Source organism: Bos indicus, chromosome 8 (assembly GCF_029378745.1).
Source record: "Bos indicus isolate NIAB-ARS_2022 breed Sahiwal x Tharparkar chromosome 8, NIAB-ARS_B.indTharparkar_mat_pri_1.0, whole genome shotgun sequence".
Lineage (NCBI taxonomy): Eukaryota > Metazoa > Chordata > Mammalia > Artiodactyla > Bovidae > Bos > Bos indicus.
Genome location: NC_091767.1, coordinates 98,462,716 through 98,487,013, shown reverse-complemented (window position 1 = coordinate 98,487,013; position 24,298 = coordinate 98,462,716). Strand labels below are relative to the sequence as shown.

Below are 24,298 nucleotides of genomic sequence, written 5' to 3'. Positions count from 1 at the left end.
TGCAATGTAGAAAGATGTGAGAAGGTATGAGACAAGTCTGAAAAACTTTGTAAGTGTCCCAAGAGAAGGGACAGATCATATGTGGAGAGCGTTTGAAGGAGCAAGAGGAATCTAGAAGCTTCATGAAGAGATTGACATTTAGCTGGAATTTATTCATTCAAAGAATTGAATACCTGCTACCTTGCATTTGCTGTGCCAGGTATAATGCACTCATTGGTGAACAAAATACGTGTGATCCCAGCCTTCACAGAGCTTATCAAAGCCTAGTGAGCAAAATAAACTTTAAACAAAAAAATAAAATAAAAACTACACATGTAATTGCAAATTAAGATGATTACTTTGAGAAAAGGTTAGAGAGGGTAAGAAGAGGGTCTAGTCAGGATTGTGTGATCAAAGAAGGCCTTTCTAAGAAACAGAAATTTCTGTAAGGATTTGAAGATTGAATAGGGTTTTAATTTTTGATTAGGTTAAGAATGAAGAGATGAGCATTCCAGGCAGAAGATAAAACAGATTAGTTTTAGCCATGATAAATTTATTAAAGAAAATTAGATTTTAAAAATTCCAGTATTTAAAAGTTAGAGTTGAAAAATGTAACTAAATATTCTCCTTGCCATTTTAACATAAACAGGTGAATTTTTAAAATATACTTTTCATATAGTTCACAGAATGGTATTAAAATGTTATTGTTATTTGTAGTTAGAGTACAATTGGAATTGCTAGATGAAAAAGATAACTCTTCACATGTACTTTTAAATTTTTTTAGCAAAGCAGGAAAACAAAAAGCATCGCTGAAGAACTGGAACTCACTATATTGAAAATCAGTCACAATCTCAATGAACTTAAGAAAGAGGTAAGTATAGTTGGAAGCCTAGCCTCTTTTAATTCTTTGCAAGTTGTCATGTTGTACAGCATGTACAACGTGCCTTAGAATTAGGATGTTCCTGTGCCCAGAGAATGTTATTTAAAAGTTTTCCTTTGCCCTAGTTTTTTTGAAGCGATTGTTTTATTGGGGCCATCATCCTCAAAAATTGTACACAAATGTTTATAACAGCCCCAAACTGGAAACAATCTAAATTTCCATCAACAAGGAAATTTATAAATGAATTTTGGTATAACCATGTAACTATGCCAAATACTATTCAGCAATGAAAAGGAACACTATTGATACGAGTAAGAATATGGATGGATTGCTTAAATGCAACACTGAGTGAAAGAAGTCAGACACAAAGGTTGTGTGTGTGTGTGAGATTCTATTTAGAAAAAATTTTTTAAAAGGCCAAATCCATTTACAGTGACAGAAACCAGATCAGTGACTACCTGAGGTCATATGTAGGGGGAATATTTACTACAGAGGGGCTTGGGAGAACTTTTGGGGGTAATGGAAATGTCATAAATATTGATTATGGTGATAGTTACTTGGGTGTAAATATCAAAACTATCAAACTGTACCCTTGGTACATTTTGTTATATGTAAACGGTACCTTAATGAAGTTGATTTTTAAAAATATTCTTTTGATTACGATTTCCCTGTTCCCTGAATGAAAACTTAATCGTTTAGTGGTTACTTTTAGGTAACTGAAAGTCACCTTAAGTCAGGGGTTTGTGAACTACAGCCAGGCTGTTTTTATAAATGAAGTTTGGGGGACATAGTTCTGCCCATTTGATTTGGGCAGTTGTGACTGGGTGGCCTGAAAAATCTAATTACTTACTCTCTGGCCCTCTGCAGAAAATGTTCACCAATCCCTGCTTTAGGTCATAAGACACAATCTCAGTTAAAAATTAGAATGTCCATTCCAATATATTCATCAGTATTTTGGTTTGTTCAGTTGTATGACTTCCCCTCTGTTCCCCACTCCTCTGTCCTGCACCCCTAGGGCTTTTGGGGGAGGTGTGGTCTCTTGTCTCTTTCAGGCCCTTCATCCTCTATTATCTAGCTTCTGTTCCAGATCTTTGCCAGGCTCTGGCACAGGAAGAGAAGAGAGGAAGTAGAGAGGTAGAAGTTCTTAGTGACCAGTGCCCTTATGAGATGCACTGGGCTCAGAAGGTGTTTAAAGCTGACTTTGTCTGTCATTAAGCCCCGAGTGTGCTCTTCAGAGGCTCTGCTGGTGCCTCCCCCGACCACCCCTTTACTTTGTAACCTCCTGCCTGCCTGTTCCTCTGCTATGTGTGTGCCTAGAGGGGACCTCACAGTGAGGGAGCCAGTGCTCCAAACAGATCTTCCTTCCAAAATTGTTCCTTCTCACTTAGCTCTAGTTTTATATTTTTTTAAGAGAGTCAAGGGCTCAAAAGAAGGGAGCTGGTTTGGGGGAGTTTCATATATAAATTATATGGTGATGTTTCATTGACCTCTGTTGAAACCTTCATTTTAACATCCTATTAAACATAGAAGGATATGGTTTTCTATGGTTTAAAACAAGCCTACTCATTTTTTTCCAGCCTATTCAACTAAACTATTGTTAAGACTATCAGTAGAATGTAAAATTTTTTTGTGATAGATTGAGTGGCGTTCTATAAACTTCATTTTCCTTACCTCTGAAATGGGTATAAAGATTAGGGAGATAATGTCTATAAATGTGTACTGAAAGCAGAAATATCTGCTTTCAGTACCTTGCACAGAGCAGGAACTTCATGTTTATTCACCCTTCTTCCCTTGGGGTTTGTAAGTTGTCTCTAGAATCATTTATAAGATTTACGTGACCTTGAACAAGTCACTCAGTCTTTAGGGACCTGTTTCATAGTCTGTAAGATAAAGGGTTGGCATTAGTTATTTTCTAGGGCCCTGATGGTTAAACAAAATCTTTTGAATTCTTACGTTGTTTAATTTCCAAAGGAAAATGCATTTTAATGTCTTTGTTTCTTACTGTAATTATTCTCACTTGAGTTCATGAGTGCGGACTACCCTATTGTTAATTTTGTACAGAGTCCTGTAAACTGAATTGACATTGGATTACTTCCAGGAAAAAAAGAATCACTTTGTACAAATAGGCTTAATTAAAAATCAGATTAAAAATGATCTCTTTCTAGTGAGCCCAAAATAACCTGTCATAACTTTTTTTTTTTTTTTAAAGACAAGATAAGGAGAAGAAAAGATTTTGGAGTTGATTGTACACAGAGATATTCAGTGAGAGTGAACCATGTTTAAAATCCCTTCCACCTAATGTTAAATAAAGCCTTGAGGTTTTCATTATTATTTTATCCCTCATTTCTCCTGTGACCTAGGAGTTAGAGCATAAAGTTCTGGATGGCAATATAGATGAACTATAAGCTCCCTGAAGGAAGATGTTGCGTCTTACTTTTCATGCATGTCCAGCCTTTAGGCTAGTGCCTTTCCTGACGTAGGTATTTAAGAAAATTTGTTGAATACATGTTTGACTGTATCTCACAATGGTGCTTTCCCAAATGTCTGTTTAGAAACACATTGATGATCATGAACTGCCGTTTGATTGTCCTCTCAGTATACAGAATGCCAGTCTCTTCATAGTGTTCTGTTTTCGCTAACTTTAAGAGCAGCAGAAGCAGTTGAGGTAAGAGAGAAGCCGTGTGGGAAAGAGCTGGTTGATAATAGGATGAAAAGAGGTCCAGGCTACTCTGCCAGGGTGACCAGTTCATCTTCTGCAAACAGGATTACTGCCAACACCAGGGGACTCAAAGATGTCAGTTCTCCTTCCTGCCCTTGGGAGAAGTTGCAAGCTCCCGGGGCTTTGCAGTTCTACTGTTACCACAGGAAACTTGACCCTCTCCCCCTCAGCAGATCAGGTGGGCGTGATCTGAGGTTGCTGCTCTTTAGTTTTTAAAGTACTCGTGAGGTTTTCATCACAAAACCTTGTTGTTTGTTGTCTTTGTTTCACCCCCCACATCTGCAGCTTCATAGTACAGCAGCTCAGCTGGCAGCAGATCTGTTAAAATACCATGCTGATCATGTGGTTCTAAAAGCATTAAAACTTACTGGAGTAGAAGGAAATTTAGAAGGTTTGGCTGAATATGCCTGCAAACTCTCTGAACAGAAAGAGCGGCTTGTTGAGGTGAGTAATAGGTTGCTTGTTAAAGAAAAGTTAGTTTAATGAAAGCTGTACTGTCATCAGGGAATATTAACACAAACACAGTCTTTGGCTTACTCATAAGAGCGTTTTCTTTCTTGCCTTTGGACTTTTAAAAATATCATGTTTTTCTGTTCTGCTCTTACAAGTTTGGCCTCTAAAAACAATAAAAAGTGCTAGAACCCGCAAGGGCACTTCTTTTTTAAAAAAAATTTTATTGGAAAATAATTGCTTTATAGTATTGCACAAATGCACTTCTTAATCTTCTTCCTTATTCCGTCAGGGAGGTTAAATCTTGGAGTAGAGCAGTGGAGATACATCTCATGACCTTGTTTGTATCTGAATCTTTTGAATCTCAACAGGAAAAAGAGACAGCACATTCAAATTAGGTTAATTTTAAGAAGGTTTAATAAAGGAGCTGTTTACAGTTGCATGGATAGGGTGTGGGGAAACCATGAGAGTACAGGAATTGGGGTGAGTGATAGCAGAGCTGATTCTGCTTCTACAACCAAACTAACATGGGGAGTGAGTGGTTTGGGAAATTGGAAGGGCATGGAGTCCTTCAAGAACCTAGGGACTAAACAGAGACAGCTCCAGGCAACCTCCAGGGAAAGAGCGTGAGAATAAAGACCCTTACCCTCCTCATTCCTGCTGCTCTAGTGCTGGGGCTTCCACAGCCAAACACAGCTGCGGACCACACAGGTCAGTCTCCCAAGAAGGAAGAAGAATGGACACGGAAGGACAAAGAGAACACTCAATACAGTATTTGTTCTCTGAATCCTCCTGCCCAAATCTTTGTTACGTGTCATTGGTGCTTTGTTTACCCCTTTTGTTATAATTCCAATTATTGATTGATATTGTAAGACTTCTACTACTGAGAATGTCAGATATCTGCTAGTAAAGAAATGTATATTAGCCCATGTACATATGAAGAATATATACAAACACACACACACACATACATATATGTATGAAGTATGTGTTAGCCAACGTGTACATTAATGCACAGATATGAACCACCTAGCTGTCTACATGTTATCTGTTAATATTACCCTGCTCACTGAATCTCACGTACTAATGGTTAAAAGGAACTTTCAGATGAATTAAACTAGCTTCTTCTCCTTTATTTTTTAATATCTGAAAACTACTAGGGAGCATTCTGTTTGTTTATTTTTGATTGAAGGATAATTGTTTTATTACAATGTGTTGGTCTCTGCCATACATCAACATGAATCAGCCATAGGTATTCCCCTTCCACTTGAACCTCCGTCCCACCTCCCACCCCATCCCATCCCTCTAGGCTGCCACAGAGTACCAGTTTGAGTTACTAGAGAGCATTCTTAAAATCACTGTAAATACATCTCCTTTTAAAAATAGATTTGATGCTGTTTTGTTTGTAAACCAAGAATTATGACCATAGGCAAACTTGCTAATTGTAGGAATCCTGCAGCAAGTCTTTTTAAAACGTGAAAAAAAATTTTTTTCCCTAATTTTCTGTTTTAAGCCTCAAGATTATTTTTTTCAAGAGTTCAAAATGGATGCATTTTGTTTTCTATGAATTATATCTCAAAAAAGTAGATTTTTAAATTTCTGGATACTGACACAAATATTCTAAGAACTAGAAACACAGGCTACTACTATCAGTAAGGGGTTCAGATAGAAAAAAGTTCGAAATTGCTTTATTGCAAAGTCCTAGTCCTAGTTCTTCATTTAGTAGCCAGAAACGCTGATGCATTCTCTCAGTGTTGGTTATTACTACTACTACAACTTTTCATGCTTTTCCACTTAAGTTGAATGTTTTCCAAAGAGGCTCCTCAAACCTCACAAATAGGCTTTTATAGGGCAGCTCCATCTTTCTTCTGGAAGAACTCGAACATGCTGTAAAACTTGCTAAGTTGTGTCCAACTCTTTGCGACCTCATGGACTGCAGCATACCAGGCTTTCCTGTCCTTCACTATCTCCTGGAGTTTGCTCAAACTCATGTCCATTGAGTTGGTGATGCCATCCAACCATCTCATTCTCTACCTCTTTTAGATAATGCTCATAAATGTTACGGAGAAGGCAATGGCACCCCACTCTAGTACTCTTGCCTGGAAAATCCCATGGACGCAGGAGTCTGGTGGGCTGCAGTCCATGGGGTCGCTAAGAGTCGGACACGACTGAGTGACTTCACTTTCACTCTTCACTTTCATGCATTGGAGAAGGAAATGGCAGCCCACTCCAGTGTTCTTGCCTGGAGAATCCCAGGGACGGGGGAGCCTGGTGGGCTGCCGTCTGTGGGGTCGCACAGAGTTGGACACGACTGAAGCGACTTAGCAGCAGCAGCATAAATGTTAAATGCACTGGACTCTGGGGTGATTTTATGGGTGGAAATCATATTGTTTATTCTGAACAACCTGCCTTTATTTCCCCCAATGCCGTTCCTTTGTTTTGTTCTCTTAAGTTTTGCCAGGAATTTTACAGCTCTCACTTTGAAGCAGTTTGTAGTGCCTGGCATCAGTACTGGGTCAGGGTAACATTACAGTCATGTTTCTCATCTTGTATATAACCTTGTTAGAGTCCTTCTGAATTTCGGTGTGGAATAAAATTGGCTTTTTTCTTAAGGGAATTTACTTCTATAGTGAACTTCAAGGATGGAATCATGCCCTTTTGTTAGAACTGGATTAACAACCACTGGGCACCATAGTTAGAAGACTGCTGTAATTGGCACATAAACATAATAAATCATAGAAAATAGACTGACATTGAGCAAAATGCCAAGTTGCTGGGCCTGCACGAGGGACAGAATTAGATTTCTTCCATTAGTGTTGTTCTGTCTCCAAGGTGAGAATGATACGGTGAGAATGAGAAGGATTTTTAAAATGTGTTATATAACTCTAATTAAACTGCTCATGTATTGATGAATGACTTATTCAGAACAGGTGAGGTGGGATAAATGATGGAAAAAGAAAGACAAATTCTTTGAAAGGAAAATCATCTATAATATTGACTATACTCTTGAGAGTCCCTTGGACAGCAAGGAGCTCAAACCAGTCAATCCTAAAGGAAATCAACCCTGAATATTCATTGGAAGGACTGATACTGAAGCTCCAATACTTTGGCCACCTCATGGGAAGAGCCAGCTTATTGGAAAAGACTCTGATGCTGGGAAAGGTTGAAGGCAGGAGGAGAAGGGGATGACAGGATGAGATGTGTTTTGGATAGCATCACTGACTCACTGGACATGAGTTGGAGCAGAATCTGGGAGATGGTGAAGGACAGAGAAGCCTGACATGCTGCAATCCATGGGGCTGCAAGGAGTCAGATATGACTGACTAACTGAACAACAACAACAAATATATGATTTCTTGATTCCTTCTGCATATGGTTGTAATCAAATTCAACTTTTCCTGTTTCACATACAAAATGATCCTGGGAATTGGACTGGGAAGAGAATTTGAATTGGCTTTGACAAGTTGGAGTAATTTTCAACATGTTTTTGAGATAGTGGTTTTGCTTGGCTAATACATATTTTTCAATATTGTCAATTGAGGCAGAAACCCCAAACATTAGAAAACTGCATACTGGCTGTTTTGTGCCAGGAAGGCACATTGACTTCAGTGTACAATGTTAAGATCATGAATTTTGCTAAGTACAATTGCAAACACATGTTCTGTTGCAAGGCAGGCAATGAAGAGCAAATTAAAGAATAAACAATACAAACGGATTTCACTAAGAAAAACTGAATAACACCAAGGGCGTTTTAAAAAATTACAAAGTTGTGCAACTACTATAACTAGTTTTTGCAATGCTAATATATTAATGAGTCATAGTGGTTGTGCTATTTCTTTCTTTCTGCTTTTTAAATAATTGAGATTAAATCAAGGAAGCTTGTAATTTACAAATTCAATCTTCTTTTTATTAGTGAAGGCATTTTAAATGCATGAGGAACTAATTTGAGGATGATTGAAATTTTAATTATTAAAAGAGAACTGTGAATTTGCAGATGTTCAAACTAGTTTTAGAAAAGGCAGAGGAACCAGAGATCAAATTGCCAACATCCACTGGATCATGGAAAAAGCAAGAGAGTTCCAGAAAAACATCTATTTCTGCTTTATTGACTATGCCAAAACCTTTGACTGTGTGGATCACAATAAACTGGAAAATTCTGAAAGAGATGGAAATACCAGACCACCTGATCTGCCTCTTGAGAAATCTGTACGCAGGTCAAGAAGCAACAGTTAGAACTGGACGTGGAACAACAGACTGGTTCCAAATAGGAAAAGGAGTCTGTCAAGGCTGTATATTGTCACCCTGCTTATTTAACTTATATGCAGAGTACATCATGAGAAACGCTGGGCTGGAAGAAGCACAAGCTGGAATCAAGATTGCTGGGAGAAATACCAATAACCTCAGATATGCAGATGACACCATTCTTGTGGCAGAAAGTGAAGAAGAACTAAAGAGCCTCTTGATGAAAGTGAAAGAGAAGAGTGAAATAGTTGGCTTAAAGCTCAACATTCAGAAAACTAAGATCATGGCATCTGGTCCCATCACTTCATGGGAAATAGATGGGGAAACAGTGGAAACAGTGGCTGACTTTATTTTTCTGGGCTCCAAAATCACTGCAGACGGTGATTGCAGCCATGAAATTAAAAGACGCTTACTCTTGGAAGGAAAGTTATAACCAACCTAGACAGCATATTGAAAAGCAGAGACATTACTTTGTGAACAAAGGTCCGTCTAGTCAAGGCTATAGTTTTTCTAATAGTTATGTACGGATGTGAGATTGGACTATAAGAAAGCTAAGCACTGAAGAATTGATGCTTTTAAACTGTGGTGTTGGAGAAGACTCTTGAGAGTCCCTTGGACTGCAAGGAGATCCAACCAGTCCATCCTAAAGGAAATCAGTCCTGAATATTCATTGGAAGGACTGATGTTAAAGCTGAAACTCCAATACTTTGGCCACCGGATGCAAAGAGCTGACTCATTTGAAAAGACCCTGGTGCTGGGAAAGATGGAAGACAGGAGGAGAAGGGGACGACAGAGGATGAGATGGTTGGACGGCATCACTGACTCAATGGACATGGGTTTGGGTGGGTTCTGGGAGCTGGGGAGTTGGTGATGGACAGGGAGGCCTGGCGTGCTGCGGTTCATGGGGTTGCAAAGAGTTGGACACGACTGAGCAACTGATCTGAACTCTCTGTAATTTTTGGTCAGATCAGAATACTACAGATTTTAAATGAAGACTGGTGTAGACCAGTATAGACCAGTCCAGACGTGTAGACCAGAATACATTGATTCAGACTGCATCAGATCTAGACTGGAATGCTGCTGCTGCTGCTGCTCCTACGTCGCTTCAGTCATGTCTGACCCTGTGTGACCCCATCGACGGTAGCCTACCAGGCTCCCCCATCCCTCGAATTCTCCAGGCAAGAACACTGGAGTGGGTTGCCATTTCCTTCTCCAATGCATGAAAGTGAAAAGTGAAGGTGAAGTCGTTCAGTCGTGTCCGACTCTTAGCGACCTCATGGACTGCAGCTTATCAGGTTCCTCCGTCCATGGGATTTTCCAGGCAAGAGTACTGGAGTGGGTTGCCGTTGCCTTCTCCAAGACTGGAATAGACTGGTCTAAACTGGAATACACCAGTTCAGACAGAAATAGACTGGATCAGCTCAGTTCAGACTGTTAAGCCTCAAGATTTTCAATATTTTTTGCTGATACAGACTCTTTATTCATTGTATCAGTCTGCCTACTCCAGGTTTCTTTCCAGTAAAAGGTGTGCTAATTGACAGAAGTGTTGTTTGTTATCAGAAAGAATGTGTAGCTTGTGGCAGCTGACGTAGTTCAGCTGAGAGATCGTGGGTAGGTCCTCCTCTGAACCACGTTTCTTCATACATAAAATATGCGGGCATTACAAAATCTTTCAGGGTTCCTCCTGGTTCTTTTTTTCTTGGCCGTGCCGTGTGGCATGTGTCCTCACCAGAGATTGAACCTATGCCCTATGCATTGGTAGTATGGAGTGTTAACCACTGGACCACCAGGGAAGTCTCAGGATTTCTCCTGGCTCTTATATTTTGTTACCACCTTACAGTGTTCAGATGGGAAGTAGAAACAATAGTTTGTATGCTCAAGCCTTATTTGTTCCAGTTTTGCTCCTAGAATCTATTTGGAATCAGTATAATATAATCTCATTAATTACAAATTTATTTTTTAGGTTTTAATGTTTTATTTTCTTGTAATTTTATTTATATTTAGTTTGGCTGTGCCGGGTTTTCATTGCTGCACGTGAGCTTTTCTCTATTTATGGTGTGCAAGCTTTTCATTTTCTGTGGCTTCTCTTGTTGCAGAGCACAGGCTCTAGGGCGCACGGACTTCAGTAATTACAGTAGGTGGGCTCAGTAGTTGTGGCTCCCGGGCTCTAGAGCACAGGCTCAGTGTTTAGTTGCTCCACAGCATGTGGGATCTTCCTGGATCAGGGATCTAACCTGTGTCTCCTGCATTGACATGGATTTGTTACCGCTGAGCCACCAGGGAAGCCCTGTTTTATTTTCTTTATTAATTATAAAATGATGCTATATATTGTGAAGAAGGAGAAAGCTGAACTATAAAAATTTTTCTTGTAGACCTGTCGATTGTTGAGACATGTATCTGGGACAGAACCTCTTGAAATAACCTGTCTACACGCAGAGGAGACATTTCAGGTGACTGGCCAGCAGGTATGATGAACAGCAGATCGTTCATTCTGTATTATGTTTTATCTGAGTGTCATAGCAAAGTGTGCACAAGGAGGACACAAACAGTTCTGCCCAGTACAGGCCACGTCCACTGAGAGAAGTGAGGGTGATGGAACTTGATAGTGTGTCGGAACATTCCACGGGATTACCTGGTCATCTGCCAAACTGGAGATCGGCTCATTTAACCGATGCCATAGTTTATACCTATTTAAATGAAAAGCTGTTTACAGTGTAGGTTGTTATGACACATTTGCAAACTAAGTTATCATTATGTAACAAGCCATAAAAATACTCACATTTTGACCCCCAAATTCCTAAAGACATAAGGAAATTAAAGAAAAGTAAAAGCGTTTGTTCGGAGAAGGCAATGGCACCCCACTCCAGTACTCTTGCCTGGAAAATCCCATGGACGGAGTCGGACACGACTGAGTGACTTCACTTTCACTTTTCACTTTCACGCATTGGAGAAGGAAATGGCAACACACTCCAGTGTTCTTGCCTGGAGAATCCCAGGGACGGGGGAGCCTGGTGGGCTGCCGTCTATGGGGTCGTGCAGAGTTGGACATGACTGAAATGACTTAGTGGCAGCAGCAGCAGCAAAAGCATTTGTTACAACATTGCTTATAATAAGATTCAAATAACAATCTTAAATTAGGCAAATAGTATAGTATATTATAACATTAGAATAATAATTATGATAACTAGAATTAGCAGCATCAAAAGGTGTTTTATTAAAATGTTAGGTAACAAAAGCAGGATACAAATTTGTTTATATGCTATAATTGCTACATATAAAATCTATATATATATATATATGAAAATGACTGTAGGATTGTACAGAAATGAATGTTCTACTTGTTAGGGAGAATTGTGAGTAATTTTTTTCTGTATTCTCTATAATGTTACTTTGTTTTTATAATTTTTAAAAGCATTTAAAAAACAGATATCCCATTTAAAAATGTCTCTGTCAAGTTAAGGGAAAACCTGAGGGACAGACCTTCTCCTTACTTAGGTCTAAGCTTGAACATACAATTTACCAAGTGTTCTTATTTATCATGGTGGTCAAAAGGACTTATTCCTTTTTTTGCATTATCGGATGACAGATGTTGAGCCCCTGAATATGTAGTTGAGAACAGCAAAGGCATCTTAGTATGTGCAGGCTCTCAGAGCCATGCTGGATGGATGTTTATGCTCCCCGGTAGAGGGCAGTGTCAAAGGCTTGGAAGCAGAAACTGTGTGAGTGACCATCCGCAGTGACCATCTGCTGAGCATTTTGTTAAAACCAGAAGATCTCTGTTTATTGGGGGAAACCAAGGTTTCAAGATTTACTTGTCCATTTGGGAGCCGTACTCCTTGCTTTGGCCGTAAATGTGCTTCAGTAGAACTGAAGTTCGGACCTCCTGTGATACACAATCAGCACTCGTAGTCCCCCATCTCCACCAGCTCTGTGCTTGTAATTCTCTGCTTACTGTTTCTGTGGCAGCAGGGGTATTAGGAAAAGCTTATTTTCTTCCCCAGGATGGTGATAGATAGAGGCTGTTGCCAGTTTCTACAACTTGAAAGGCTTTTTCTATTCCCTTAGCCTCAGCTTTTATTCGTGGTGTTACCTATCTCTCAAAGGAGTAATTTAAGAAAATAGAGCACACCTCTAGGATAATTTATAGTATTTCTGGACATCTCTGCTTTGGCAGTGTCGTTTTTGTATTTTGTTTGCAGTGTCCCGTCATACCCAAGGCACAGCTGAACACTCGGCATTCTGTACAGTGGCTCCCAGTTGAGAAGCCCTCACTACTGTGTCCAGCTTCCTGTCCGCTGGCGGGCCACGCACCCCCCTTCCCCGAAGATGGGGAGCCTTGTTCTCCTCATAAAGCTGCCACCTGCTTGTCAAGCCTGTGCCTGTGGGACTGTGCCCACCCAGGAGGAGCACCTAGGTCTAATTCTCTCATCTGACCATATCGATTTCCTTTTTTTAATTGAAGTATAGTTGATTGACAATGTTGTGTTAGTTATTAGTGTACAGCAAAGTGGTTCACTTTTATGTCTTTTTCTTTTTTATATTCTTTTCCATTACATATCCGTTTCTGAAGGCTCTTCCGTGACTCCCTGTCTCCCTCAGAGTAAAGTCTATCCTACTGTGTGCATTTCTGCATCACAAAATCGTTGGTGACCTTCCTTTTCTCCATGTTAGTCCAGTCTACACTGGCCTGCTTGGCTGTTGTTAGAATATATAGCAATTCTCACCTCAGGTGCCTTTGCCCAGGCTTCCTTGTGGTTCCTTCACATTTTTCAGGTCTTCATGTGCATGCTGCCTTTGCCAGTGACCACCCAGCTTAAAATACTGGGACTACCTAATACCGTCCATCCTGCCTGCCCTTTGTTTTTACACTTACCATTTATCATCTTTGAAGATATTTCATGATTTGCTTGCAAATTTTTAATCCTCTGTCTCCCCATATTATAATATGAGCCCCATGAGAGAGGAACACTGATCTGTTTCATTCACAACTGTTTTCACAACACCTGGAACATGGGTGCAGTGCCCACAAAGAGCCACATACATAAGTTACTTGGTATCCTTGAGTCTGAGTTTCTCCAGCTGTAAAATCAGAATAATACTTATTTGAAAAGGATAGTATTTTGTTTCTATGTTGGAGGATTAATACTAATGCATATCAAGCACCGTACCTCAAGGGTGTATCTACCACGCACTTGCAGGCATATGCATATATTACTGCTGCTGCCATCATTGCTGCCAGTGCGAACACCACTGCTTGTTATAATAATGCCTACTGTTTATCTGTAGATGAGCTTGTAAGGAACAGTAAGTTTTATTCTTCTATGCATGTCTATATTGCCCAACATGGGACTTACGTGTGGAAATTGCTTTGTATTAATAGTTGTGTCACTGAGTTGATTTTAAGTTTGGTTTCCAGTATGATTCTGAGAGGTAAGATTTTGAAGTTTAAACCTGTGTATTGTTTCTTTAGATAATTTCTGCTGCTGAAACTTTGACATTGCATCCATCTAGTAAAATTGCTAAAGAAAATCTAGATGTATTCTGCGAAGCCTGGGAATCCCAAATTAGTGACATGTCAACACTGCTGAGAGAAATCAATGATGTGTTTGAAGGAAGACGAGGTGAGAAACTGTTCATATATTGAAATATATTCATATTTTAATGTAACTGTTAATTTTTAATGTCAAAAATGTCAGATGCCAAATGAATAACTTTTATAACCCAACTGGATTATTTTTATAATAAAGTATCTTACACAAAAAATAGTAAAAATATTACTTGTCCTTCAATGTAGTATCAAAGCAGTAAAATTTGTTGTACAACAGTATAGGGGATTCTTTTGAATTAATATTAACATTGTAGCTTTCTTATTGAAATTAAGTCATTTTTATACTTCTTATAAATTGTTTTTTAGTTTTAGTACAAAAGCTCTTCTGTAGTACAGTAATTCTCTGATATAATTCTACTAACTTCATAATGAAATGAATGTAGTTATTTGATTTTCAAATTGCTTTCCTTCCACTTGGATGGAATCTCTTTCCTTGATGACTACATAATCTTGGAATATTTCGTTTGATGGGTAAGTTCACTGGTATTTCTACAACGTGTAGAATAGCACCATACAATGTACAGAGGCATAATTTTTACTCTTTATTTTAATATCAACTTGGATTTTTATTTCCCATTGTACTGTGTGTCCAGTTGTTTATGTGTTTTTATGTTTTTTTCCCTTCTTAATGGCTTCCGTTAGTGTCAGCATGCTTGTTTAAAATGTCATTTAAAGTCAAAATAACATCAAATTACATGTTTTACTGAATATGAACGTCTAAACATATCATGTTTTTTAAAATACCCATCTAGGATAATTATTGATTTATTTAAAAGTCAGAGAATAGTAGAATTTGTAGATATAATTTATAAAATGTAATAAATGCTTACCACACTTCTGCATTTAAAAATCGATAGCTAGTCTGAATGGCACATTATTTTGATACTTTGATTAAGTATTGAATGGGTTTTTATGTGAGGCGAGTTTTGTATACTAAAAGGTAAATTGATTATAATTGATCCATATTTAAAGGAATTGATCATTTAGCCATAAGACTTGTGTAAGAAATGAAGAGAAGCTTCCCAGTCTTTCTTAAAGTTTGGGTAACCTGTCCCCAGGATTTTCTTAACTTCCTAAATGCTGAACAGAAATTCCTCTTTAGGTAGGGAACTGCTGCCTTTGATTAATGGGACACCCATTCTTTAACTGTTCAGAGGCATCCTTACTTATATGCGGTGAATTGAGTCAGAGTTGCTTAATTTCTTGCGCTGCCTTTCCCCCCCCCCCCGACTGTTATCATGAAGCTCATAAATACAGCTCTTCCTCCAAAGAAGTCCCACTCTGAGTTAGCTGTCGTTGATGAGTCGAGCCAATGTAACTGAGCTGCTCTTCCTATTCTGTATGGCTATTTCCACAAACCTGCCTGTTACCTCGCACCTGCCCCCTGCGAAGGACAGAGTGGGTCCTTCAGATTCTGGTTTCTCTTTGCTACTGTTGTAACTCGTAACTATGATTGGAAAGCCTCTACTCTATTTTAGCCATGTAAGTTCTGCTCTGCAAATTTTGACTCCCTGACTGGGAAACTAAACAGATATATTTGCAAGTCTCAGTTAGCCAACCAAGTAAGTAGCAACAACATGCTAAGCAGTGAAAAAGAGCCTTTAGTGTTTGCATATCTGAAGTCAGTCTGAGAGCTAGGTGGTTGTTCCCTTACCAAGAGACCCTTAGATTTCATAATAGGGCCTCCTGGGATTGTGTCAGGAATTCAAAAATCAATCTTTGTCTTCCTGCCTCTCTGCCTTCATCCAATTCTGCCTTTAGGGAGGCCATGATCCCCCTTTGTATGAGAAGGTACCAGATCAAAAAGATTCCACCTTTCCTTAGTGATGAGTGTGTATCCACATTTAGAATTTGAGATTATTTTAGACAAAAGTCAAATTCTTGCTTTCTCTCATAGCTTGCAGATTCTGACCTAATTGAGGTCCACTTTCAATATCCAGAGCTTTTCTGCATCTCCAAAACAAAGTTAATCACCCAAGGACAGGAAAGCCTTATTATTTCACTGAAGATATGCTCTAATATTCCGTATTAGAAGTTCTTATAATTAGTTTTGGTCCTGAAAGGGACTTTACATGGCATGATCAATCAGAAAAAAAATTCATGTTCTCAGTGGTAGGACTGGGGTATTACAGAATTTGGATTAGATCAAGCCCAGTTATCCTCAAACTGTCTCTTACCTCTACACTCATCGAATCCTACCAATCTTACTTGTAAAATTCTTCTTAAATCAGTCCTCTTGGCTTCATTTCTGCTTCCCTGGTGGCTCAGATGGTAAAGCATCTGCCTGCAATGCGGGAGACCCAGGTTCGATTCCTGGGTCAGGAAGATCCCCTGGAGAAGGAAATGGCAATCCACTCCAGCACTCTTGCCTGGAAAATCCCATGGACGGAGGAGCCTGATAGACTATAGTCCATGGGGTCGCAAAGAGTTGGACACGACTGAGTGACTTCACTTTCACTTTCACTTTCTTCATTTCTACTATCAACATCATGGCCTCATTATCTTTTGTCTGGCTGGATCACTCCCTTATTCCCAACTCATACGCCCCCCAAGTAAGTTCGTATTCATCCATAAGCAAGCTCCTCTTCCTGTTCACCCCACTTCAGTGAACAGCATCTCATACGTCCAGTCTGCCAAGTGACAAAGTAAGTGCAGAGCCATGGAACCTGGTACATCCCTATAAACTACAGGCTAGGCAGATTAACTTCAAGACGGTTCCAATACAACAAAGGAATATTAGAGTGTATCTTCAGTGAAATAATGAGGCTTTCCTGTCCTTGGGTGATTAACTTTGTTTTGGAGATGCAGAAAAGCTCTGGATATTGAAAGTGGACCTCAGTTAGGTTGTTATGAAAAATCATTCTGCATCCTCATAAGATGAGAGGGCCTTTGGAACTTAATTCTGGACTTAATTTATCTAGAGGTGTAAACTCAGAAGTAAGGATGGCACAAATGTCATCTTGATGTAGGGAGTATTAAACATAAATTGTGAAGACAGGGCTTCAGAAACAATTTTATAAATCAAAATCTGTGCCAAATATATTTTGTTTTCATGTTCACAAACCAAATTAAAATCTTATTCCTCAGTCATATGTAATTACTAGACTAAATTATCAAAACTAATGTACTAACATTTTATTTGATAATATTTTAAAAATTAAATGTGAGTAGTGGGAAATTTGTTTTAAGTTATATTATGTTATTTGCAGGAGAGAAGTATGGCTACCTTTCACTTCCAAAGCCAATGGTAAGTAGAAGACCTTTGTCCACTTGAGATATTTTTATTCAGAATTCAAATTATGCTCTTGTTGCCTGTTGCTACTCTCCGCAACCTCCAATAAGTGACATTACAAAAAAAGCTAGGATATGAAATGTGGACTGTTCGGAATTGTTATTCTGAGTGGTAGTCTAAATGGAGCCCATAGTCTGGTTATTTGTGTTTGGTTTGGGGTTGAGCGAATAGGTAATGGATTTTATGGTTAATAAGAAGCCATAATCTGAAGTCAGGGGTTTTTTTTTGTTTGTTTTTCATAGCTTGGGGTCTAATTCACAAGATCATGTTGGAACCATTTTATGCAGACTGAGAACTTTCTGAATGCTTTCTACCTTGATGAAAATAAGCCATTTTGTTTGTTTTTAGACACGTGAAGTGTTTTTTTTTTTTTTTGGCTTTATATGACTAAAACTGATTCATCTGACTGCATTATAAAATAATGCCCACTAGATGGCAAGCTTGGTTATATTATTAGGATGGTTTCTGTACCTTTTCAGGCAATTCCCTTTCAGTCTTCATATAAACACTTTAATAATAATCATTTGTAAAATTAAAAATAAAAACAATGGAAACACAACTAAATTGAATAAAGGTAGAGTGTAAAATTCCCAATAAAATAAAACCTAAAAACTTCTAGGGTATTCTTAACTTTCTTAAACACTTTTATCAATTGCTTTATAGTCTACTAGACTAAGGAAGAAAATACAGATGGTGTAATGTTACACGGAGCCAAGGAAATCATTGATCATCTCTGCTTATTTTCTAATGGACCCAAGAAGCAGTGTGTGTGTGTGTAACTTTATGGACACTGTATTTCTTTTCTGTCCTTTACCTCCTCCCATTTCTTTTATGGTACACAACAAATATAAACTATGGGATAGAAAAAAAGGAAAAAGTTGCAGTTCTGTTCTGCAGTTAAAGTGGTGACAAAATAGCTGGTCAGAAGTAGTAACTCATGGTGATAATAAGGGCAACAAAAACAGAGAAGCCCACGTATACTTCAGAGTTACCTTCTTAAGCTAAGCAGACACACGCGTGTTTTATCATAATTTGCACTTTGTGTCCGTGTGTGTGAATATAGACTCTGGCGGGGGTTGGGCGGGGGGCTGTGTGTGTGTGTGTGTGTGTTTTAAATAAATGTTTCCTTTTAAAAGTAAATGACTCCCTGGTCTCCTGGCCCCTTTGTCTCTACTAGCCCAGCTGTTCTGGAACTGCTGCCCCAGCTAGGGGAGTTCCCACCAGATCTCAGAATGCAGGGAATACCCGACTTGGGCTGCCATCTCAAGAGAACTTCTGAATATATTTTTCAAAGAAACATTGCTATAGGTAGTGGTTGTTACAAGTAAGCAATCATCTGTGGGCTAGCCTGGTAACCAAACTGGTGTAAGATGTTTTCTCCTGCCCTAGAGGAAATATACTCTTGAGTTTTAAATAGCCTACGTAGAAACTAACTTGCTGTTTCAAAGCTAGGGGCCGTAAAAGCATGCTGGTTCAAATAGTAAATCCTAAATTCTAAGTATAATTACCTATATAACCTGGGATATAGGATTAGGAATCTGGATGTAAGTGAAACCAGGAGGCTGAAATTTATCCCTCAAAAGGGCAAGCTGGTTAAAGGAAATGAATTCCAGAGTCTTAACATTTGGAAGATACTGAAAGCTGCCATGTAGTGGTTAATTTTATTACATCATTTCTTAAGAATAATTTAGAGGAGGGGCCAGGGAGGTTTGGGTGTGTAGTAATTGGTCTGTGGGAAGACTGCGGAAGTCTTTAAGAGTCTGAAACACAGATGCTTTCCCTAGTCCCAGATTTCTGACTACCTACCTGTTCAAAGCTGAAGCCACGTATTTGGGTATTTGCCATTACAGTGGACCCTTGAACGACATGGGTTTGGACTTGGAGGTCCACTTATTAGTGAATTTTTTTCAATAGTACATACTCCAGTGCTACACCGTCTGAGGTTGGTTGAATCCACAGGCATAAAACCGTAGATACGGGGGAGCTGTGGATATGGAGGGTGGACTCTGGTAAGTTATATGGAGGTTTTTGGCTAAGGTGAGGGTCAGCGCCCTTAACCCCCACGTTGTTCAAGGGTCAGCCACAATTGTTTTTACTTAAACAGTTTAATATAGTTTAAGTATGAACTGAAAAAATTTTTGTTAAAATTTTGTTACGCTTTCCGTTACTATTGCATGTCTTCACAATTAACTGTACCGGTTTTTAAGATGCTCTAATCTTTTTATTGTCACAGAAGAATAGTGCAAACCTGAGATCATTAAAGGCAGATAAGCCTGACTCTGAGGTAAGAGCTTCTCTCGCAGTAGTCTTACTTCCAGTCTTACTTTTACATGGCTAATGACTACCTCGTTGGGATTAAAATGTGTGTTTTGCAGGAGCAAGCCAAGATAGCAAAGCTTGGACTCAGGCTGGGTTTGCTCACTTCTGATGCCAACTGCGAGATTGAGAAGTGGGAGGATCAGGAGAATGAGATGGTTCTATATGGACGGAACATGTCCAGCATGGCCTATTCTCTGTATTTATTTACTAGGTAAATGTAGTTACACTACCTTTTAAAATGAATTTAATGATATCTGGTATAAAGAAAAAGTGCTATGTTATGTCATTGATAGATTAAAGGTGGTTTCAAATATATGTAAAAAGACTGTATAAGTAGTAGTTCTTACGACAGTTCAGTGAATGCAGCAAGAAGACATTCCTTTAATGAGGGTTTAGACTTCACTGAGATCCTCTTCCAGGTTTGTGTCCCATTCCTTGCGTAGTGCTGAAATAATTTTGCTTCCTGCTTTTTCGTCATCCCGCATATCAGTGTCTCCCCCAGCCTGCATCAGTAAGTTTAAACGACATGCCTTTGAAATCTTTATGCAGTGACTGCTTATACACAGGTCAAGGAATAGAGCCATGAGCTCTGCCATGTCAGTAGGGTGCCACACCTCCATGGGTCAGCATTCATTATGTAGCAGAGTTTCCCTAACTTTACATTTATCTGAGCTACATTCTGTCTTTTCTTATGATAATGGACGATTATACATATGGCATAGTATCTCAGTGTTGTTAAAACTTTAATCAGTTATGCACTCAATAACCTGTTCTAGAATTTTCTCGAGGAATGACCTCAAACTTTTCACTCATTTTCTGATATGTATCTTACCCATTTTTCAAAACTGGAGAATACTTGATATCTTCAATGTTGTGGCTTCTCTTCTACTCATTTTGACTTTGAAATTATAACCAGCAGTGGGCCACGCCTGCCGGTTGTTTCCGTATTCTGGAATGTAATCCGTTTGTTCTGAAGCTCAGCTAAACTAATTGGGATCTCTACCACTGTGTGAGCTTTCAGTTCAGTTTAGTCGCTCAGTCGTGTCCGACTCTTTGCGACCCCATGAATCGCAGCACGCCAGGCCTCCCTGTTCATCACCAACTCCCGGAGTTCACTCAGACTCACATCCATCGAGTCAGTGATACTATCCAGCCAGCTCATCCTTTGTCGTCCCCTTCTCCTCCTGCCCCCAATTCCTCCCAGCATCAGAGTCTTTTCCAATGAGTCAACTCTTCTCATGAGGTGGCCAAAGTACTGGAGTTTCAGCTTTAGCATCAGTCCTTCCAAAGAAATTGGGGCTCAATAAAGAGCCCCTTTTTCTTCACCCAAATTCAGAATTAACTGAAAAATAAGCAAAAGAATAGGCAGATGGGGGCCAGTGGCATTTATAAAGCTGATACTGAATAGTGTAGTTTATAGCCATAGGCAAATAGGTTTTTAAAAATAATACCTAGAATTAAGAAATCTTACCCCCTAGGGGCAGAATGTATCTCTTAAAACACTTGAAAGACCAGATATATTCCAAGGGTACCTTTACTACCAAGAGAAGAAGGAAAAATGAAAGGGCTACCACGTGCAATTTATTTTCGCGGAGTCAGCAAAAAGACTGAAAATAAAAATCCGTAAATGTCCACCCTCTTCTGAGGGGTGAGACAAGTGAGAGTGCAGAGAGAGTGAGGGAGGCTGTGCTCGTGAAGATTTCTTCACATGGAAGGGAGATGAGCAGTGAGGAAGGGAGTCATTCTTGTCTTCATGATGTCTTCTACCTTTTCAAGAGAAATGATTCTTGCAGAGGGTAAAGGACAAATGCTAGGAGTTGAATAATTTTGCCTCTGGTCAGCAGTCATTTGTTAATATCTTTCCATATTTTCCATCATTGGAGACCTTTTTGTCCCCCAGGTTTCCTTCCTTTGTTCTTAATTCTTAGCAACCTTCTCCCAGAATTGAATTTTCTCAAACTAGTTTTGACCTCCTTTTTTTAGTTTATATCACTTAAAAATCTGATGAGTCAAGTGTGCAAAAGAAAGTAAAATAGAATTTGTTTACCTACACTCGACATGTGGTTAACTGAAATGTGAAGATTAACTGAAAAAACAGAGATCTTTACTTTGCACTGGAATCATGCTAGTTATCTCATGGTGATACAAATCAGATGAAAAATTTTTTTTAACTGCTAAAAACTGAAAAAAATAAATTTTTACTTACCAAATGTAGTTTGGTATATAAAATGAAAATGTTAGCTGCTCAGTCATGTCCAACTTTTTGTGACCCTCCCTGGTCTGTAACCCACCAGGCTCCTCTGTCCATGGAACTCCCCAGGCAATAATACTGGAGTGGGTTGCCATTGCCTTCTCCAGGAGATATTCCTGACTCAAGGATTGAACCCAGGTCTCCTGCTTTGCAGGCAGATTCTTGACCATCTGAGCCACCAGGGAAACCCTTGGTATATAAAATCTTCCCAAGTAAAGGATTCCTCAGTAGAAATTTTTTTTTTTTAAGTTTGTGACTGTCCCTTTTATTTCTTGTTTCTTATCTCAGGGTATTTCAGGATTGTATGGTCAGCAGTTTTTGTTTCTGAGTCAGACTAGTGGATCTTGGCAAGGGATGACATGTGGCCCACAGAGACTAGGAAGCATGAAAGGTCTATTGTGAAGAGAAGGGGTAACTAAAGCTCTGTGGAGGGGGGCTTATTCCTGGGGTACGGTTATTGGTCAGGAACCACTGATGTTCAGGAAAATAAAATGGATTTTCTGTAATGTCTAAGACCTTGTGTCATTCTTGCAAGTCTCGGTAATATAATTGGCATAAACTCTCAAGCTGGCTTTGTTTTCTACCCACCCTGTCAGTATACCTGTTTCTCCCCCAAATGGTCTTTCTGTTTCCCCTTAAGACGGTGGCTTACCAGCCTCATCTAGTTGCTTTTTTCTGAGACTCATCTGTTAGTCTTCACAGCGCCGGTTTTGTAATTGTCCTGGGCGGTTTTATAGTTTTTCTTAAGGCTATTATTTAACGTTGTCTTAACAATTTATATAGTTTCTTTGTCATTTATACAGTTACTCATATTTCTTTATAATTTATGTATTTTAGATTTTCTAATGCATTATAAAGATTTCACACATACCAGTGTCATATAGTTTTTAAAGTGGTTTCTGCTTCATAATTTCATTTGTCCTTACAACAGTTTATCAGAGTAAAAGAATATTGTGTTCATAACTAGTAGCTATTAAGGGCCAAACTGGTACCTACTAGATTTCAGATCTTCTGATTGATGCCTAGGCTGCTGCTCTTCTTAATGTATTCTGTTGCTCTTTGTTGTAATTTACTTTTCACTTGTGAAGTTCTTAATTCTTCTTGGTAGTTTTCAGTGTGATATTCCTTAATCTTCTTGATGAGAGTGGTAGCACAAATACTGTTTTGCTTGTTTTATAGACTCAGAATTGAAACTTAACTGACATGCCTCATCAAAATCACCTCAGTTCTTGCCATAGTTGAAATCAGAATAAAAAATGAGAATTTCCTGATTTTTGGTCTCATCTTTTATCCATTATGGAACAAAGGCCTTTTCAGATCTCATATCTTGAGTTTATGAAGCAAAATGAAGAAAGTTAAAAAAGAAAAAACTTAAATATGTCAGTTTTAATTTTCTTTACATTATAAAATTAACATATATAATGTTTACCGGTTTTTAAAAGTGCCTTAAGAGGTAAGAGTTAAATATTAAAGCTGCTTTAAGAAGAGTGACAGTGTTACTCGTCTCTTCAATATTATTCTTCAAAATTTTGGATCTGTAAATACACAGGATGCTCTAAAACTTTAATACAAAATCAATTTCTAGGCAATAACTTTTTCTTACCTCCTTAATAATTATTTTATTTCAGGGGAGAGGGGCCACTAAAAACTTACCAGGATTTAATTCATCAACTAGAGGTATGTTTAATTTCTATTTTAATACTTTAATTCTGGACTAAAAGTTGGTAACAGTTTTCTAAATGATTTACTGTATCATATTAGTGTGTTTACCTGTATACACAACACACGCGTATAGTAGAAGAGTGGTAGAAAAGTCAAGGGTGTGCACAGCATATTTTACAGCTAAATCTAAAAAATGGTTATCTTTTTGGGGAAAAAAATAGGGATAAAGTAGAATGGGCTTTAATAGTCACTAGAGGAATATTGAGTTTTAGGTTTTCCCAAGTAGGTAAAAATATCCGGTTAGCAGATGCCTATCTCTTATATTGTCCTGAATACTAGGAAAGCTTTTTGACTTCATTATTGAACTGGATGAACAGTACTGATTAAATGAGGAAACACATAAGAAAGCATCTGTCACAGACTTGAGACCATTACAGCTTCTCAGTACGTTAGTTTCCTTCTTCCACAGTCCTGATGATTTGGGGCATTCAGGGAGAGACAGAAGCACTGACACTTGCCCTTCTGCCCTGTGTGTCTTATGAAATTTCACCTAGGCCTGACTCTAATCCTCCTTCCTTACTTAGAGGCTTAGATGGGTGAGATTACAAGATGCCTTTCTTATTTCCCCTGACTCTCATGTCAGTCTGCCTCTCTAGAACCAAGGGCATTCTTGCATTTGAAATTTCTATCACTTTATCGCCTTTGGTTTCCTTTGGCATTCCCCTGTGCTTGCACCTAAGCCTCTTCAGGAAAGGGATTTCAGCTTGAGAGGGTGCCAGTCAACAGAGTCAGAAGAACTGCAGAAGATATTTTGTTTGGAATTTTCTGTAAAACTGACTATAAGTGAGCTGTTTCTCTGTTTAAAAAGTTGGAATAAATTCTGGATTCATTTTGTT

General features: G+C 38.8%; 1 protein-coding gene across 2 annotated transcripts in view; it reads left to right on the top strand.

Annotated features, from left to right (window-relative positions):
• Nucleotides 1–24,298, top strand: part of CTNNAL1 (catenin alpha like 1) — a 56,673-nt gene that overhangs the window by 28,395 nt on the left and 3,980 nt on the right. Inside the window, exons 8-15 of one of the 2 annotated variants that reach the window (XM_019965626.2) lie at nucleotides 764–850; nucleotides 3,864–4,022; nucleotides 10,643–10,735; nucleotides 13,741–13,891; nucleotides 17,088–17,125; nucleotides 19,404–19,454; nucleotides 19,546–19,700; nucleotides 23,369–23,417. In XM_019965626.2, the coding sequence (XP_019821185.2) occupies nucleotides 764–850; nucleotides 3,864–4,022; nucleotides 10,643–10,735; nucleotides 13,741–13,891; nucleotides 17,088–17,125; nucleotides 19,404–19,454; nucleotides 19,546–19,700; nucleotides 23,369–23,417 (783 nt within the window). The remainder of the gene's footprint in view (nucleotides 1–763; nucleotides 851–3,863; nucleotides 4,023–10,642; nucleotides 10,736–13,740; nucleotides 13,892–17,087; nucleotides 17,126–19,403; nucleotides 19,455–19,545; nucleotides 19,701–23,368; nucleotides 23,418–24,298) is intronic. The other variant, XM_070795235.1, reaches the window with a different exon arrangement.